The sequence below is a fragment of the Lemur catta genome, chromosome 15 (genome assembly GCF_020740605.2).
Source record: "Lemur catta isolate mLemCat1 chromosome 15, mLemCat1.pri, whole genome shotgun sequence".
In the NCBI taxonomy this organism is placed as follows: Eukaryota; Metazoa; Chordata; class Mammalia; order Primates; family Lemuridae; genus Lemur; species Lemur catta.
The window spans coordinates 10,725,001-10,743,962 of NC_059142.1; the positions used below are offsets into that span (position 1 = coordinate 10,725,001).

At 45.8% G+C, this 18,962-nt stretch overlaps 1 protein-coding gene across 7 annotated transcripts in view; it reads right to left on the minus strand.

The window, feature by feature from the left end:
• CTC1 (CST telomere replication complex component 1) overlaps window positions 1–18,476 on the minus strand; it is a 19,783-nt gene extending 1,307 nt beyond the window's left edge. For 2 of the 7 annotated variants that reach the window (XM_045570212.1, XM_045570211.1), the window contains exons 1-20: window positions 18,399–18,476; window positions 15,079–15,242; window positions 11,466–11,703; window positions 11,105–11,316; window positions 10,600–10,756; window positions 7,201–7,485; window positions 6,973–7,101; window positions 6,248–6,480; window positions 5,949–6,126; window positions 5,646–5,846; window positions 4,986–5,112; window positions 4,272–4,386; window positions 3,818–4,142; window positions 3,640–3,729; window positions 3,190–3,383; window positions 1,765–1,853; window positions 1,494–1,668; window positions 1,097–1,174; window positions 533–677; window positions 377–441 (exon numbers count right to left, since the gene is read on the minus strand). In XM_045570212.1, coding sequence (XP_045426168.1) covers window positions 377–441; window positions 533–677; window positions 1,097–1,174; window positions 1,494–1,668; window positions 1,765–1,853; window positions 3,190–3,383; window positions 3,640–3,729; window positions 3,818–4,142; window positions 4,272–4,386; window positions 4,986–5,112; window positions 5,646–5,846; window positions 5,949–6,126; window positions 6,248–6,480; window positions 6,973–7,101; window positions 7,201–7,485; window positions 10,600–10,756; window positions 11,105–11,316; window positions 11,466–11,703; window positions 15,079–15,242; window positions 18,399–18,431 — 3,233 coding nt within the window. In that variant the 5' untranslated portion in view covers window positions 18,432–18,476. Of the gene's footprint in view, window positions 1–376; window positions 442–532; window positions 678–1,096; window positions 1,175–1,493; window positions 1,669–1,764; window positions 1,854–3,189; window positions 3,384–3,639; window positions 3,730–3,817; window positions 4,143–4,271; window positions 4,387–4,985; window positions 5,113–5,645; window positions 5,847–5,948; window positions 6,127–6,247; window positions 6,481–6,972; window positions 7,102–7,200; window positions 7,490–10,599; window positions 10,757–11,104; window positions 11,317–11,465; window positions 11,704–15,078; window positions 15,243–18,398 lie in introns of those variants that run through there. The other 5 variants (XM_045570214.1, XM_045570215.1, XM_045570217.1 and 2 more) reach the window with 5 other exon arrangements.
• Window positions 18,477–18,962: the final 486 nt, after the last annotated feature.

Below are 18,962 nucleotides of genomic sequence, written 5' to 3' on the forward strand. Positions count from 1 at the left end.
CTCCCCTGCCCCCCCCCCCCCCCCCCCGCCTCTACTAAAAATAGAAATAAAAATTATCTGGACAACTAAAAATATATATAGAAAAAATTAACCGGGCATAGTGGCACATGCCTGTAGCCCCAGCTACTCAGGAGGCAGTAGGATCGCTCAAGCGCAGGAGTGTGAGGTTGCTGTGAGCTAGGCTGATGCCACGGCACTCACTCTAGCCCGGGCAACAAAGTGAGACTCTGTCTCAAAAAAAAAAAAAAAAAAAAAAGTATATATATATATATATATATATATATATTAAGCAATTCCTATGAGCCAGGAATTATGCTAACAGAAATAGCAGACAATTGAAGTACATGGTGTGATAGGTGGCCACCTGTGCTCTCACCTGATGCTGGCCTGGCTTACAGATGTTTGCGTGGGGCAAGTGGGGTCCTCACGAGTGCACTTTCCCTGGGATGAAGACAGTGGTTGGAAAACTCCTCTTCGTCCCATCACCTCCCTCTGTAACTCTATACCCAGCTCAGCCTCCCCCCTCCCATACCTGGGAGCAGATGCTGGTACAATGAGCACACACCCAGCAGAGCTGAAGGCTAAACACAGAAACGATATGGCAAGAGGCAGTGGCCTGGAATGGGGCCCGGCCACTCTGTAGAAGTTCAGCTAGGTAGATACGGGGCAGGGGAACACTAAAGAGAGACAGAGAGAGACAGGGGTTAAGAAACAGGCCAGGGGGTTCTGAAAGCAGGGAGGGTCTGGAAGGACTTAGCAGGCATAGGATGGGCACAGCAGTGGCTTTCTTGCTCTCCTGAAAGCCCTGTGGCACCCCCATTTTGATTCCTGATCTCTGATGGTAATCAATTATTTTTCAGACTTGAATACCATGTTAGCCAAGAAATATTTGCATGTTACATTGAAAAGCCTTCAAAAGCCTAGAACACTAAACCATTCTCGGTAAAATGATAGATATTGTGCATTTTTAATTTGGGGTAGAGGAAATCTTCTGACTCAACAGATTCTGCTGGTATTGAAGAAGACTAAAGTGATGGCAAAAGTTTCAGAGCCAGGGAGGCCATGAGGTTTAGGGGTCAGGGCCCGAGGCACTGACCTGATTGTGGTCTCCGGGGGAAAACTCAGGACCTGCACATAAGTGGATGACCGGAAGCAACAGTAAACATTGTGGGATCTGCAAGCAGAAGAGGAATAGTGATGAGGAGAAAGAAGTCAAGTTGGGGTAGGAGCTGGGACTCAATGGTCATGAACCACAGATTGGCCACCATCCTGAGGGATGTACCCTGGCCCTGGCCCTACCAAAACTGGGGGAAGAATAAGAGAAGGACTAGTTTGCATCATATCATCAGGGTAGTGGGCACAAATGGCAGACTGACATGTGGAAAATTACATTAAAGGGAAGGTGTTCTTGCAGCAAGGTTAAGAGGGGTGAGCATTAAAGAGAACCACATCAGGAGGGAGAGGAGGCCACGCCATACAACACAGATCTGCACCTGGAAACCCTTTTCTCCAGCTGCACAAAATGGACCCGGGCTCCAGGAAGGAGTCCTAGAAAGGGAGGCAAGTGTGGGTCTTCGATATATATGTCCAGGTGAGGGGGAGAGTCACAGTCAGCAGTCTGTAGGGCTACGGTTAGCTTCACACACCCTGTCATGGCCTCAGTGTCCTCTACAGAAGGAAGGGGTGGGGGTTAGTGGGATCTGGCAGGACCCCAAGGTCCCATCACTCTATTTCACACCTTCCCCCCAAAGGAGAGGTCATTACCAGGTTTCGTCTGGAGAAGGGTCAGAAGGGGCTTACACAGTGTCCGTGACAAAATCTCAGCTGAGAAAGACACCAAGGAATTGGTGACACTGGAAAGTCAGAAAAATACACTGAGAATGGAGGCACAAGAAAGCACAGAATGGAGAGAACATATCAAAGTACAGCAAAAAGAGTTAATTATCTGCTAGAACTTCATATATAAAAGCCCTGAAAAACTTCGAGATCTGCCAAATCAAAAAATAACAGGGCTTGGGCCGGGCGCAGTGGCTCACGCCTGTAATCCTAGCACTCTGGGAGGCCGAGGCGGGTGGATCGCTCGAGGTCAGGAGTTCGAGACCACCCTGAGCGAGACCCCATCTGTACTAAAAATAGAAATTATCTGGACAACTAAAAATATATATAGAAAAAATTGGCCAGGCATGGTGGCGCATGCCTGTAGTCCCAGCTACTTGGGAGGCTGAGGCAGGAGGATCGCTTGAGCCCAGGAGTTTGAGGTTGCTGTGAGCTAGGCTGATGCCACGGCACTCACCCTAGCCCGGGCAACAAAGTGAGACTCTGTCTCAAAAAAAAAAAAAAAACAGGGCTTAAGGGAAAAATAGAGTTGTGGCAGATCATTCAAAACCTATACAACTTTGTAACCAGAGGCCTTTCTAGCACAGGTAAATCTCCACTTGCATTTACAGCTAGAATCTCAGTCGATCCATCACTTGCAGGCTTATTCTTGGGGCTCATGCCACCTCCTCCAAAACATAGGTCCTCGAAAACATTCACTTCTAATAAACACTAATTTCATAAAAATCACATATAAAATTCATTTTTTTAACATAGGGGGAGATATCTCTGCAGCTTCTTCATTTATACATGCAGCTACCCCAAAAAGCTTACATGAGCAAAGTATAGTTGTTCCCAAGGCCATAAGCCAGCCACTTCTTGCACTAAAAGGCCCTTCTTGAGATTTTCAGCTTTTTTCCTTATATTTTCTTATGTTGCTTTTATTACCTTTTGTTGCTAAGGCTTTTTCTTAATTGTGAGAAAGCCTGCTTGTGATCATTTCAAAACAGTTACATGCTGGGGGAAAAAGCAGGTATGAAACACAATTTCCCTTTTACACTAACATTCTTCTACCAGCTGACACATATTAAAGATCACACACTGCCTATAGTTCCAGCTACTAGGAAGGCTGAGGCAGGAGGATTCCTTGAGCCCAGGAGTCCAGGGCCACAATGCACTATGAACGTGCCTATGAATGGCCACTGCACTCCAGCCTGAGCAACAAAGTAAGACTTTACCTCTCTGAGAAAAAAGAAAATAATAAAAAAAAGAAACACAGCTGAAGTAGAGAACAACAGACTGTTCACCAAACCCAGCTCACTCAGCAGGAGAGAGAGAGCTGCCAAATTAACCAGAGGGCTGATGGACATTTACTTGTCACTGAGCAGGTCAGTCAATGAGGACTCAGGCAGTGCCTTGTTTGTAGCCAGCACATCTGGGATGTCCTGGGAACTCTCAAGCTCCAGGGTCCACTTATCCTGGACAGTGAGGCAGGACACACAGCCAGCCAACTCCAGAGGACGCTGAGATGTGCAAGATGAAGCATCCTTCTCGAACAACATTGACGTCTGCCGGGAAATGGGAAGATGACTGCTTCTGAGTGTGTCCTAGTCCAGCAAGAGGTTCATAAAACACTCTGACCCAATTTTATTTTCTTTCTGGAACCTGGAGAAGGAATTGATCTCGACACAGACAGGCCTTCTAGTTTATCTAAATCCAGCCTTCTTCCAGGAGACCTAGAGATTGACCAGGCAGTGGTGCACCCCTCCAGATCCCAACCTGTAAAGCCTGCAGGGGAGGGGTATGATGAAGTAGCACACTCACAGGGGTGCCAGGAGCCACGAGTCGGTACACTTGCCCTGGGTGCAAGAACTCAAACCAGCGGATTGAATAGCCAAGGAAGATGAGGAGAACCTGTGCAGGAGAGCAGGGTGCTGGGGTCCCAGCCAGGGGCTCAGGGGCACAGGACGTCAGGTCCTAGGGCCCTGGAGTCCCAGTTTACCTTCTGATCCTTGTCCTCATTTCCCTGAGGCTCGGGTGGGCCCCATCCAGTCCCTTCCTTCTTCTGTGTGCCCCCAAGCCAGCTCCCTGACACATAAAAACAGAGGGTGGGCTTGGGCACCTCTGGATTGGCCCCTTCGGGGACACAAAAATTCCGCTTCATGAGGGCCTCCTTGTGGGATAGCAAGAACAGCCGACTCTGTTCTATGTGGGGTCCGTCTGGGAAGGTGGAATCTGTCTGAGGTGTTTCACCGGTGGCTGAATGAAGGCAGGATTTAGGCACAGGCAGGATCAGGGCATCAGCCAGAACGATCTGGACATAGATCCTGTTGGGAGAGACAAGGAATAGATTGCTTAGTGATGCAGGCACTTGGTGTTCTGGGCCCCAGCATCTCACCACTTGCACCAGGCCCTTCCTTCCCCCCAGACTCAGGAGTATACTCCAAGGAGCTGACCTGGACTGCTGCTTCTGGATAAAGCCTGGCGTGCTCAACTCCTTCCAGGAAGGGAAGCTGCTTCTGACGTTCCTCTCTACAACCAGCTGAAACTTCTCTGCCCGCACCAGACAGCCTAGAGGAAGAAAGTTTTCTATTCTGGCAAGAAAAGACAACTGTGGGGTGGGCAGTGAGACAGACCACCCTGCAGGTCTCACTGCCCAACCCAGACCAGAGCTGCTCTCCTAACTGCTGCCCACATCTGACTCCACTTTAGAGGGGTGACACCTCCAAGGTGAAACCATTCCATCCACATGTCCAACTCTACCCTGGCCTCCTAGGCTGAAAGGTCTTGATTATACTTTCTCACAAATCCCTAAAATGCCCCTTCCTAAATCTAAGAAACTTTCCTCCCCAGCATTTCCCTATCTACAAAACTCAATAAGCCCAAATAAGACCATTATTCTTCTAACTAAGAATGTAGGAAACAAGAGTTGTAACCCTGGTGTGCATGCTAAGAGCTATGGTGGAAGGAATGCATGCTGGGAATTGGAGCTAGGGGTCCCCCTGCTTCTTTGCCTGCCATATGGCTCTCCCAAACGTCTCCCCAAAGTTGTTGATCAACATGTGTCACTTCAGCATCTCTGATAAATCCCAGCAGATGCTTCCTCCCAGGCTCCCCCAGTTCTGAGAACCACTACCCCACCACCATCTTTCTACATCTGAACTCCAAACCTAAGAGCCGTGGGTCAGTAAGGGGTTGTGAGTGCTTGGCCAGCAGCAGGCAGTGCAGGGAACCACTCTGGTCCCTCAATTGCAGACAACCTTTATGAGATGAAGCCACCAGAACCCCAAGTAAAACCTGCAGGAAGATGAAGGCCAATGTATCAAATATTTATTAAACAAATACAGAAAGAGCATCTACCATGTGCCGGGCACTGTGTTAAACAGTAGAGCTACAAAGTGAATAAAAAAGACATGGTCTTTAACCTCAAAGGACTTATACTCAAGTGGGGAAGACAGACATGAAAAAACACACATGCATCTGTACCTGCAGCAGGAGAGAAAGGATACAAATTGAGGTTAGAGGTAAGAGACCATGCAGGACCTCACAGGACATAATGAGGAGTTTGGTTTTATTTTATATGTACTGGGAGAACCACAAAAAGGACTTAAACAAGAGAGTTCTGTAATTCATGTTACAGTTTTTACCCTCTCTTTCTAGATACTGCAGGGAGAATGAACTGGAGGGAGCCAAGAACAGAGGGAGCAGTCTACTTACAAGGCTAGTGTAGTCAAAATGACAAAAAAATGACAGTGACCTGGACCAGTGTAGTGGCAAAAAGAGGATGTCCTCTGAGCCCTGCTGGTGCCTCCCACCCCTCCCCCCTTTACCTGGGCTGGTTGGAAGGCAGAGGGCTGCAGACAGAACCAGGACCAGGCCAGGCGGTGATTGAGTTGGCAGCTGGGCAGGTGGGAGGCCTCCGGGAGGGGCAGAAGGGCCTTAGGGTCAAAGGAGGCCCAGGCCCTGCGCTGCCCTTCGTCTTTCAAGGTGGCCAGAGTGGGGAAAAAGTAGGGAGTCTGTAGCTGAGCATACTGTTAGGAGGGAAGAGAAATCAGACTGTGTGTCCGTGTGCCCCGGCAGTTCTCCAGTGCATTATTAACTCCACCACCCATCTTTCCCCCACAGCCTCATACTTTCTGGAGGGGACAGTGATGCAGCTCTTGAAGGATCTCAACATGTGCTTTCCGAATGGGGCTGCCTGGTGGAGCTAGAAGATCCAGGGTAGGAGCCAAGAGTTGCAGCCCCAGGCCGGGGTTCCCAGGAAAAGAAGGCTGCAGGAGCTGCTGGTATCTCAGCACGTGGGGACACAGCCTTGGCCAGGGAAAAAAGCACGGTCACTCCTCCAAGACCCTGTCTCTTCAAGGATCCTGCTTCCCTCGCAGAAGTGTCCTACTCCCGCCACCTCCCCACCCCAGACCCTTGTCCTCCTCACTTGAAAGCCAGCTCCTCCAGGGCCTTGGAAGCCCACACGTAGAGGGGAAGTCCTAACTGACGTTCCCAGACCAGCTGCTCATACAGGGAGGCCCCAAAGACTTGGTGCGATGACTGAGTTCCAGGCTTCTGACGAGAGAAGCCCCGAAAAAGAACAGCACCACGGAGGCAGGGGGCTAGCACTGGCCTTCTTGTCCCTCCACCCACTGACTGGAGGAGGTGAACATCCTGGAGCTGGGAGAAAGCAGGAAAAGTGAACCTGCTGCCTGGGTTCCAAGAGGAAGAAACACAATCTCTCCTACACTGGCTGGCCTCACCTTCTATCATAACCCACTCCCCTGCAGTCAGCCTTCAACTCTCATGAGCTCCACTCAGTCTGCTGTGGGCCAGGTGGCTCCTGGCAGGACAGGCAAGGCTTAGGCTTTTCACCAGGCTGCCTGAGATCAGCTGGACCCTACACTTATGCTTCAGCCACCTCCTTTCCAGCTGGAAGGCCTTTCTGTGAAGGAGAAGCTCTGGCCTCAACCCCTCCTCACAGTGCCCAAGACTACTCCTTTCTAGTCTGAGCTTTTGTCCAAATCATTCTTTATAAAAGCACTACTCCCCAACACACTTTTTATTTGTATGTTTTTGCTGTAGAAGTTCCCACCCCGCCACAGAAAGAGATAAGCCCATGAAGGTAAGAGAAGCTGCTGAGAGGGGCAGCAGCCCCGATCTCTCATGTACCTCCAGACAGACCCCTGGTCGCATCACCCTCCTGAGGCCACGGAACTGCAGGTAGGCAAGGCAGAGCCCCAGCTGTCCGTCTAGCTCGTAGAGGCCAGCAGCCTCATTCAACACACCAGTGACTGTTCCCTGCAAAAAGGCCAGAGGTGCCGTTGGTTACTAGTTCCCTCCTCTCTGGACACCCACATTTTCTGCCCCTTGAGCTCTACGATCTCTCCCTGCCCTCACCGAATATGATAAAAGTGTGGAGTCTCGGACAAGACCTCTTTGCCCCGTCTTGTCCTGGGAGTTGCTGGGCGTGGGGACTGGCTTGGGGTAAGCCTCCAAGAGGGGTCCTTCTAGGTCCATTTCCAGTTCCTCTACACATTCTGGTTTCAGCGGCAACAGACGAGAGGAGGGACTGGTCGTCCAAACACGGTAACGGTGACCACGGACCCTGGATACTCGCAGTTCTGTCAGCACATAGGCCTTACCAGGCCAAAGGGCTCGGTGCCACACCAGCTGAGCAGGGATCTGGCTTGTGCGGAAACAGGCAACATGGCACATGAGACACCTCCCCCAATGCTGCCCTCTGCTAGGGTCCCTTTCCATCATGATTTGACCTCAAAGACCTGCTTCCCGTGAGTCTTCCTTCACCTCTTCATCTTCCCTATGTTTGCCAATTAAATCTTAAGCCACAGAACTTTCAGGATCTCTCCTCTCATAGGAGATGCCAAATATTTACTAATCCCTTCCCCAAGTATAAACCATCCCTAAAACTTCCTTCAAAAATATAATACATAAATGTGAGAAAAGGATGCCCTATTCAGCATAGGGATCCCCTATCCCACCCCATAACACACAAACAACATTCATTTATGTAATCGATACACATTGGGTACATATGGATCCAGTGTTGGGACAGATGTTAACAAAAGTACAATAAACTCTTCCCTCTTCTCCAGCATATTTCACACCACTGGGGAACACAGACGCAAACTTAAGAAATAATATGGAGCCATATATAATCAAGTGTCAAAACCAATATGCATTTGGACAGAGAAGGTCAGGATGGGGGTGGAATGATTAGGAACACCTAGTGAAAGAAGCAGAACTTGAACAGAGTCCTGAAGGATATATCTGGCTTGTCTAAGTGGAAAGGAGAGAGAAGGGAGATTCAAGGAGGAGGCAACACAGAAATGCTCAGAATTCAGAATGAGCAAGGCATGATTTGGGGGCACTGAAAACAGTGGTCAGGATGGAGAAGAGAGAATGTTGTTGGGAGTTGCAGGAGGCAAGACAGGAGAGCTGAGATGAGGAAAAAAGCCCAGAAATACCATGCAGGGTATATTACAGACTAGTGAAGGAAAATGATAAGGCAGTTGTTGAAGAATTTTAAGCACAAGGAAGAAGAAAGTTTTATGGGTAAGATTGTTCACAAATATATCAATCTTCTAGGGCATGCTCCTCCTTCAGGCATAACAGAGCACTGCTGTCTTTCTCAGGGGCTTCAAAACACACTGATGACTCAAGACACTGAACTTCATGGTCATCTGAGCTCAGCTTCACATACCTCCATTTCTACTCTAAAACCAGCTGAGTCCTACCAACTAGACCTTAGACATCGCAATTCATCACAAGATATTGCGAAGACCTTACTTAAACTTACTGCTTGGCACCAAATACATTGTTAATAATGGTTTGAACAAACAAATGAAGGAATCCTGGTGCTTCCCCCAATGTTCATTAAACTTGTCCTCTACCCTCTCACTAGGACCTAAGATATCTCAGCCCCTTCTCCTTCACTCAGACGTTGAGGTCAATCCCTTCCCCTGTCTGAATGCCAGGCAGGATCTGAGTGCCTGGCCTTTTTACCCTTCACCCTGGAGCCTACCAATACCACATCACCTCAGCTCTCTGCTTCCTCAACTCCTTTTCTAAGGTAAAACCCTACTCGAGGAAGGCAGATCCCAGACACCCAGTGCCAAACATTGATGCTGACCCTCTCCAGTTGGGCTCCCATCATTGCTCAGCAATCTCTTCTCCCTGGCTACCTAGCATAGCAGTAAAGTTAACCTTTCCTCCTCTTTTCAGAGTCTAGTCCTTCATTTCCAAGAGATGACCTCAGCTCCTCCATCCATACTATACTTCATTATCCTCTACTATAGAAGAGATTTATTGGGTCATCTAGAGTGTCCGTATGTCTCCAACTTTTCTCTCCAGTAGCTCATAAACATACGAAGATCATTCCTCTTCCGACCTCTGGGGCTTACTCCAAAGCCCACCTCTGCACCTTCATTACAACTCATGCACGTGCATGTCCACAGCCTTTAGGATCCTGCACAGTAATCACTGACTCACTCATCTGGTTGACAGCTTCCAGAGAACAAAAGCCATTATCCTGTTTGATTTTGTGTCTGTAAGTTACCCAGGTGTCTAGCATATAGCACATGCTCAGTAAAGGCTGAACATAGGTACAGGTTATTCTCCAGTCCAGAACATTGTCCCCCCTACTCTAGTGATTCAAATCCTATCCATCCTTTAAGATCCAGGTCAAGTGTAAAGTGTCTCACAAAGCTTCCTGCCATGTGATAAACTCTAGCTGACCTGCTATAGCACACATCTTGGAACTTACATACTATTTTGTATTATTCTCTGCTTGTCTCATAAATCAGTACTATAGAATCTACAATACAATTACAAACTACCTGAACAACTTACTCCTCTTCAGTGACCCTGCAAAATTCAAGCACATTTCAGAGATTTCTCCCTTCATATACAACACACGAATGAGCTAATCCCACCTTTCACAGAATTTTCTCATGGTCTCTAGATTTAAAACAGTATCATGTAAAGAAAATGAATAAGATCTTCTTTAACCCAGGAGAAAAATCAAGATCAGAAATTTGGGCAGCATCTAAGCTTTTTTTTTTATTCACTTGCTGAATCTTCAGGTGAAACTAAGCATTTTTAGTTTTAACATTTTTAGTTACTTTACATTCTAATCAGTTACTCAAGCTCATCTCTCTCTCTCTCTCTCTCTCTCTCTCTCTCACACACACACACACACACACACACACACATATATACACACAAGAATTCTTATGGTGCTAATAAATTGCATAGTTTCCTTTTTGATAAGCATGTTAGAAAGCCTTTTCCTTCTTTAATTGTTTTGAATGCTTTTGAAACAGTATTCAGATAATTATATAAGTCATAAAACAATGGTTAGAATAAAAATTAATGATTTTTAAATTGTGCCAGTTGATGTAAAAAGAGTCAGCAATAAGCAGCAAGTCTTTAAAATATGCATTTACTCAATGTCTTAATGGTTTCAAGGTGAGTATTTACTTGGTCATCCTCCTAATGCAGGGTAAGAACAAATGATTTTGGCAGGTTTTTAAAAGGTCATACACAATACAAAAGCTGTGTACTCGGATGAGCTGCACAGCAGGAAAGTTAGTCTATTCCCTACCTCCATGCACAGACAACATTATCTGACCTTCCCTCAACAGCACGAACACAGAAAACAACTCTCCCACTGCCCTCCTTTCCTATGTGGTTCCGTCTACAATGTTATCTTTCCTATTAAAAGCTCTTAACACCCCTTCCATACCTCCATGCCGCTGAGTGGACCCTACTTCTCACCTGCACAACAATGGACACATGGCTGGCAGTCTCGCTGACCTCTGAGGATGATTCACCAAGAGATAAGACAAAGTAAGATTTGCGTTGACTTTTCACCAGAGCACTCAATCGAACCAGCTTCCCAGCCAGGTTTTGCTGCACACCTCTGGGCTTACTTCTAAGAAGGAAGAAAGAGAAGAGGAATAAGTCAGTTTTATTTCTCTTCTTTTTCCCCACAAATGTTCTCCCGTCCACAGTAAAGAAAATGTGGTAGTGATGTAAAACACCCACAGCACAAAGCTATTACTCTGAAAACCTCCAAACTCTTCTTGCCCTAGACAAGGCACATTTCCCTTGAAGAAACTTCCTCTTAACATTCTTAATATTCAAAGACCCATCATTCCCTTGATTTGAAACATTCCATCTATATTACTATCAATACCCTTCTTTCCCTCCCCACTGCTGACCCACCATCATCCCCCAGGTTTCACAGGGCTCCCTCCACCCCCAGTGGGGGACAAATTACCTGAGCCTGAGCATGTGGGAAGCACTCTCTGTGTAGAGGACGGGGATAGGTATGGGAGGACCAGGACTGATGGTCAAAGGAAACACTGGCACAGGGGCATCCCAGAGCTCCAAGTGCCCTTCCCCTGAGAAATTCCCCCTGGTAGGAGGGAGGTAACTCCAACGGGGGAACAGAAAGAGATGGCCCAACCAAGAAAGGTCCAGATCTATGAGCTAGAAAAGACCAAGAGCAAGGGTTAACCAGGACCCTAGCATCCAATCCACCCCAATCTTCCTTTGTTCCCTCAGAGATGTAACTGCCTTGCTTCCTAGACACCATTCTTATTAGGATCTAAGACACCTGACCTTTGCCTTCCACTTACCTCACAGCACAGGATTCCAGTGTTATCTCTCACATAGAGGCCTCCATCCCTGCGCTCTTGTTCCACATCCCCTGATAGGTCTGTTAGCGTCCCTAAAAGTAAAAGCTGCTCCCGGGGCAGAGGGGTCCCATTTGGTCCAACCTCCTGGGCCCAAGCCTGGTAGGCACTACTGCTCCAGGACAGGTGGCTGCAGCACGGCAGCTGCTGGTGGGTCCTGAGGTCCTGTACTGAGACAAAGCTGTAGAGTGAAGGGAACACAGGTCCTACAAAGTCAGGTCCAAGCCTAGGAGGTTACCCTCAACCCTGACAAATCTCTAAGAGCCCAAGGAAAGGTTGAAGGGGAACAAGGACTAAGAGATGAGTTTATATGACTGATCGAAAGGGAAAACACTGGGAGTAAAGGCCTAAAAAATGAGCAAGGTGCTGGGTCCCAAGGCTGGGCAGTACCTAGGGAGAGCAGGAAGAAAGACTGTGCTGAGTAATATCTTGAACAAGAGGTGCCAGGGAGAGGACCCAGAGAAATGAAGTAGGAATGCAAGAGGGACCTGAGGAAATGAGTGTGTGAGGAGAACACTTTATAGACAGCTCCCTTGAAGACATCTTAGCTCATAGATCCACAGAGAACTCCAATGGGGCCACTTAGGCATCTGCCTGATGGCTCAACCACAATGTCCCCAGGCAAGTTTCATTTCTAGCCTAGAGTATTACAGTACTAGAGACTGGCTGGGAAGCTTAGGCTGAGATGGTGTGTGTTGGATGTGTCACAAATAATAAATTTATCTAAGTTTTGGTAAATTCACATTTTTATAATACCATTATTCTTACTTGCTTGCATTCCCATTTTTTGTTTTTTAAGAGACAGGGTCTCACTATGTTGTTGAGTCTGAAAAGTAGTGACTATTCACAGGCGTGATCACAGCACACTACAGCCTCAAACTCCTGCCCTCAAGTGATCCCTCTGCCTCAGCCTCCTGAGCAGGTGGGACTACAGGTGCATGCCACCATACCCAGCCTCCCATGATTTTTTTTAAGTGGAAAAGAAATAGGACAAGCGTCAAAACAAATATCACAATTAATCCTCCTTATTAAAGTCATGAATATAATCCACAGCAAGTACTAAAGATGGGAATGCTGTTGTAGCTGGCTACCCTCCCTTGTACATATGCTCTCATACTTCCCCATATAGCTTTGGAGAAGATAAAAGGCACAGACAGAAACTAACACATGTTAAACCCCTGCTGTGCACATTGTACTATATTCGGTACAGTCACGCTTAATATTGCGTTTTCACTAAAAAAACTGCCTGTATTCCTCTCTGAAGTGAAAAAAAAAAAAAAAAAAACCAAAAACAAAACCCGTAAATGCCACCAATGAGAAAAGTTAGAGAGGCTCACGCAAAAGCATAGGTGGCACAGCCAGGTGTGTCTTATTCAAAAGTCCATGTTCTTTCTTTGTGTTTTCGTACTTCTGTGAAGGCCCAGGAAAAAATTAACTAGATAGAACTGTCTCTTTATCTTAGATACCTTCAGGACAGAAAACAGTAAGGATGAGGGTCACTTTTCCCACATTCTTCAAGTTCTGGGTCAGGATACTAAAGATGACAACCTCAGTCCTTTGCATTTGTCATTGCTCTCTAACTTCCAAGGCCTAGCATAGTGCCTGGCACACAGAAAATGGAAAAATAAAGAAAATTACATTTAGGCCAGGCGCGGTGGCTCATGCCTGTAATCTCAGCACTCTGGGAGGCTGAGATGGGAGGATATCTTGAGGCCAGGAGTTCGAGACCAGCTCTGGGCAACATAGCAAGACCCTACCTCTACAAAAAATTGAAAAAGAAACAAAACCCAGGTATGAGTACCCTCAGAAATTACTTTGAAATTAAAATAATAAAATACCATTTAATGCCTCCCAAACAGGCAAAAATAAATAAGTAAAAATTTTTAATCAAGGTAAAATTTAGAAAGGCTCAAGACACAGATTTACACTAGCACGTGTGTAAGCTGGTACACATTCACTGAAAAGCAATGTGGAAACAGCTAATGAGGTCGATGGTGTCCGTTCCCTATGAACTTGCACTTCCTCCTTCAGAACACTGGTACTTTTGGAGAAGGAGTAGGGGAGAATCGGATTACAACAGTTAGGGAACTTCTCTAAATCTCTAACATTTTACTTCTGATAAAAAAGAATTGAAACAAATATAGGAAAATGTTCAAGTTTTTAAAAGTTCAGCAGTAAGTACATAGCTATACACAATGTCACTAGCACACTATTTAGCTCAGCTAATTCTTTTTCACAGCCAAGACTTTCTCAATGAAGGAAGTAGTATGTTGATTTACATTCTGGCATACCAGCATTTCAGGTACTCTTGGTGTACAACAAAGTCCATGGATGAAAAACTTACACAGAATTACGGAATGATGTTTTGGATAATTAAGCCATCTTCTCACGAAAGATCCTTTGCCTTTACTGACACAGATAATCAGGCTGTGCGAAGTGCTTCCAAACTGTCATAAGTAGGCTAACGGAGTGCCAGGGAAAAAATACCCTGTGCTAAACAGCTTTCTATCTTTTTTGTTTTTAAAAGGATATGTATATTCACAAAATAGATGTCATAGAGCCATTACGTGAGCTAGAGCTATATGTATCTATATGAATAAATCTCAGAAGCATAATGTTAAGCACAAAAAGCAAATTGCAGAGAGTATATAAGGTATGGTACAATTTGTATAAAGACTAAAGATATGCAAATCTCTACTGTATACTGCTTAGGGATAGATGCATATGTAGTAAATATATAAAAATATTCATGGGAATAATATACCCCACATTTAAGAAAGTGGCTACTTCTATGAGGAGGTAAACAGATTTCTTTTTGCAGGCCTTTTCAGAGCCTTTAATATGTTAACAAGCCCTGTGACTCTTCTAGAGAAGGTTATCAAATTCAATGCCTCTCAAACTTATTTGGCCATGAACTCCATTTCTTATGGTGCTTTATTAACATTGCAAGAACACTTTAGGAAATGGTAGTACAATAAACAGTACAATAACCAAATATAAGAAAAGACCCTCAGAAGTCCTTAAACTCAGGTTTTAAACCCAACCATCTGCACTTCATGAATTCATACATCTCTCTGTATCTTAGTTTCCTAACACACAAAACAATGATAATATCAGCCTCTCTCCTCACTTTGAGATCTTTTTCCAAATTTTCTATCTTTTCCTTTCCTCTTTCCTTTAAACTTGACTTAACCCAATTTAGGGAACTTTAGGAAAAAGAAAGCTTGATGGAGAATAGGAAAGTTTTGCAGAAAGGGATATGTTTTTAGCTGGGTGTAGTGTGTGACTATAGTCCCAACTACTCAGGACACTGAGGCAGGAGGATCACTTGAGCCCAGAAGTTCAAAGCTGCAGTGAGCTATGATGATGCCACTGTACTCCAGCCTGGGCAATACAGTGAGACCGTGTCTCAAAAAAAAAAACCAAAAAAATGAGAAGGGGACATGTTTATGCCACCTTGTCCTCCACACACGCTTCTCGCTTCCCCTTTTCTAACTACAGGGTCTTCCTTTGGAACCCAAAATTCAACCTCTCCCCCAACCCCACCTCTCCTTACCTGTAGCTGAGGGGTAGTGTAAGACCCTGGTTACTTCCCTGGGACGACCAGACAGTCTTCACACAATCAATGACCAACTGAGTCAACTGAACATTAGACTCCTTGCCAGTTGGACACAGGGTCTCTTGGATGAAGGCCTCAGCAGTCTTAAGCCAGTCTTGTTCCTGAGGAAAATGAATCTAGTTAAAACATGACTATCTTGCCTACCAAGGAAACTTTTGAAAAGAACAAAGGACTAGAAAAAAGAATCCAGAGGGCATGTAAAATGAAGATCCAAATAAATGAGGCTGGGTTCAGTGGCTCACGCCTGTAATCCCAGCACTTTGGGAGGCCAAGATGGGAGGATCACTTGAGGCCAGGAGTTTGAGACCAGCCTGGGCAACACAATGAGACACCATCTCTAAAAAAAAAAAAATTTTTTTTTGTTTGTAACTCTTTATGCCTTAACAAAAAAAATGTTTTTTAAAGTAGCCAGGTGTGGCGGGAGGAGGATCATTTGAGCCCAGAATTTCAAGGTTGCAGTAAGCTAAGATTATGTCACTGCACTCCAGCCTGGACAATAGAACAAGATACTCTCTCTTAAGAAAAATAAAATTTTAAAAAAGTAAAGGAGTTTAGAACTTGAAGAAACCTTATAAATCTTAGTCCAGCCATACAGCTACCTTAGATGGCTGGCCATACAGCTTTGGTCTTGCCTCTTTCTCTAACAAACTTGTACTAATCCTTAAAATGCTCAACTGGAACATATATTCCTGTATAGACCTTCCTCTGACCATCCCAGACAGAATGCTGCTCTTTCCTTAAAGCTCCCACAGGACCTTGTACATAGCTCTATTATGAGCAATGATCACGTTTAATGGTATCCCACTTTACATGGAGTCTGGTTTTAAAGTCAGCAATTTGAAAAGCAAGAATGGGTAGAAATACCATTGAAAAATCCTTCAGGCCAGGTGCAGTGGCTCACGCCTGTAATCCTAGCACTCTAGGAGGCCAAGGCGGGCAGATTGTTTGAGCTCAGGAGTTCGAGACCAGCCTGAGCAAGAGCAAGACAGCGTCTCTACTAAAAACAGAAAGAAATTATATGGACAGCTAAAAATATATATATAAAAAATTAGCCGGGCATGGCGGCGTATGCCTGTAGTCCCAGCTGCTCGGGAGGCTGAGGCAGTAGGATCCCTTGAGCCCAGAGTTTGAGGTTGCTGTGAGCTAGGCTGACACCATGGCACTCTAGCCAAGGTGACAGAGCAGGACTCTGCCTCAAAAAAAAAAAGTAAAATCCTTCAAAATGCTCATGAAGGACATAGTATTGTACTATGTATGTGTAAATGTGCCTAATTAGTGGACAGTACATAAAAAGGACATGGGCAGAGTATAATTTTTAAAATCATTTTCTTTTTTGTAATTCAACTATATGCATTTAAATTCCCATAAGCTAAACACATGCAAGATACAATCCCACTGGGTTTGTTTGCTGTTCAGTCTTTTCAGCTAAGATGTGGGATTCCTAAGGAGGACATGGACCATCTTTGTATACTTCACACAGATTCTAGACACATAGTTGCCATTATACACAGATAACTTTAGAGAAGGGGACCAGCTTGGTCTACTCCAAATCCCAGGAAGCTTTATTTTTAAAATAAAGAATTTAACAGTATTTAGGGGTAGGCCCTTTAACTTTCTTGATCCTTGAGGCTACTTATATACCATTACAGCTCCATCCCTGGTCTTCCAAGACTCCTCTATTAACTTTCTGATCGGCCTTCCACATTCAGCCCATCTTTTGCAGCCCAAAAACAGCTTGAGGGCCAATCTTCAAGCTCTAGATGACTTCGGCATTCTGTGGACAGCCCTACCAATGACCTTCACCCCACCTCAGCCAAACACTCTCATTCATGGTCAGAGTTATGGACACTGGACCAGATCATCATTCAAAGCCACACCATCACACAATCAAAGCCCAGTTTCTTATACTTTTTGTCTTCCTCTCTCAGTCTTCTTTTTTAGTTCCTATTCCTCTGATGGTCTGTCCATTGCTTGGCACACTGAATACCATTATTTCTCAAAGTGATACCACTACCTCAAAGTGAAATCATCTAAGTTTTGTTAAAAAGGCAAACATGGTCTTGTCTACTGAATCAGAATGGGTGTGAGGGAGGACATAGGTGTATTTTAAATAAGCTCCACAGATTAATACTGATACAGGCTGAAGTTTAAGAACACTATATGCTTTCCCCTCAATGATCTCACTACATAGCTTTAACAACCATGAATAAATGATGATTTTTTTCTATATCTCTACTTTAGCTGAGATTGCTTTCCTGAGCTTTTGTCCTATCCATCTGCCTACTTGATTCTCCATGGCCAACCTACAGGCAGTACGCATGCTCAACATTGAACTTTTCTCAAAACCCACTCTTACTCCTCTTCTAGCACTGTTCTAGTGCTATATTCACTGACTTAGCAAATAGCACCGTCTACCAAATAATTTTTCTACCCTGAAACCTGGATGTCGTTCTTAACTCCTTCCTTTCCCTACATAAGACCCAGTCCTTCAAATTCTATCTCCTTAATAACCTTTTTATTGTCTTCACTTCTGGAACCTCAACATTACTGCCATGGCCGGGGTCACCAACCTCTCTTTGCATTTCAACCACAGCCTTCTAACGGTACCCTCCAGGCCACTCTACACACCACTAATTCAGTAAACTAAAATCTAAATCTCATTCACTCACTCTTCTGCTTAAAACCTGCCAACTCTCAGTTATCCTCAAGTCAAAGTCGTTGCTCAGCAAGACTTACAAGACTGTCAGCTCTGAACCCTTCACCATCACCCAGTTGAACTTCTTGAGTTTTTTATACACCTGCTCTGTCTCTTGCCTTTGAATATGTGTTTGCTTCCGCTGGAAGCCTCTTTCAGCGCCTCGCTAACTCCTACACGCACTCCGGGGCTCAGAAGCTTTTCCTGGTTATCCGTTGCCCTTTCCCCTACAGCTGCTTCAGGGGTCTCTTCTAGGAACCCGCAGCCCCATAGCCCCCGTCCCCCCATTAACCTGCTCCTGGTTTTCCACTAGGCTTACACCCTACAGAGTGAACGGAGACGTGTTTAAGGCTCACAATGGGCGCCGCATGAATGAAAGAATAAAAATATTCGCAGAACCAGTAAGAGAAATAGCGAATCTCCTCGCACCGCCCACATCCCCGGCCCGGGCGCGGCCAGCGAGGTCAGGGAACCCAGAGATAGAAGGTGAACAGAACAGGAGAAGAAAGAAAATCCAAGACAGACAAGAAAAAAAGGACAAGGGACGCAGAGCAGCACTCACGGAGGTAGAAACCTCAGCCTGGCAAGCCGCCATGATGAGCCAAAGCTCCGCTCCTGAGAGGCGCGGGTGCTCACGGGAGGGCCTCTTGGTGACGTCATCGGTGGGCGCGTCCCGGTCCCACCTCCTGGGCCTTGCCTGCTCTTCCCCATCCTGCATCTCTGGGACCCTGTTCAGAGCTTCTGTGCGCTAGCACTGAAAACCCTGTTACTGAAACATCCTGTCACTGAGACCTTCACCTGAGACCCTGCAGGCCTTCACGTGGGATGGGGTGGGTGAGCTCAGGAGCTCCAATACAGCCCACCTGGTTGATAACTCCTAGGCATCTTTCAATCTCCCTGATTGTGCCAAGCAGAGAGGTGCTTCCTCCTTAATGCAGCCAAAGCACAACATTCATACTTGTGTTACGGCCTTAACACACTGATGTAATAATTAACTGTACCCACGGCGACATGGAACTGAATGTATTTTCACAAACGTTAATTCAAAACAGATTTGTGGGAGAAATCACCTGGAGCATAAGCCCCTCCCCGAGAACCGGGAGGCCGGCGCGGCGGCCCCACCCAG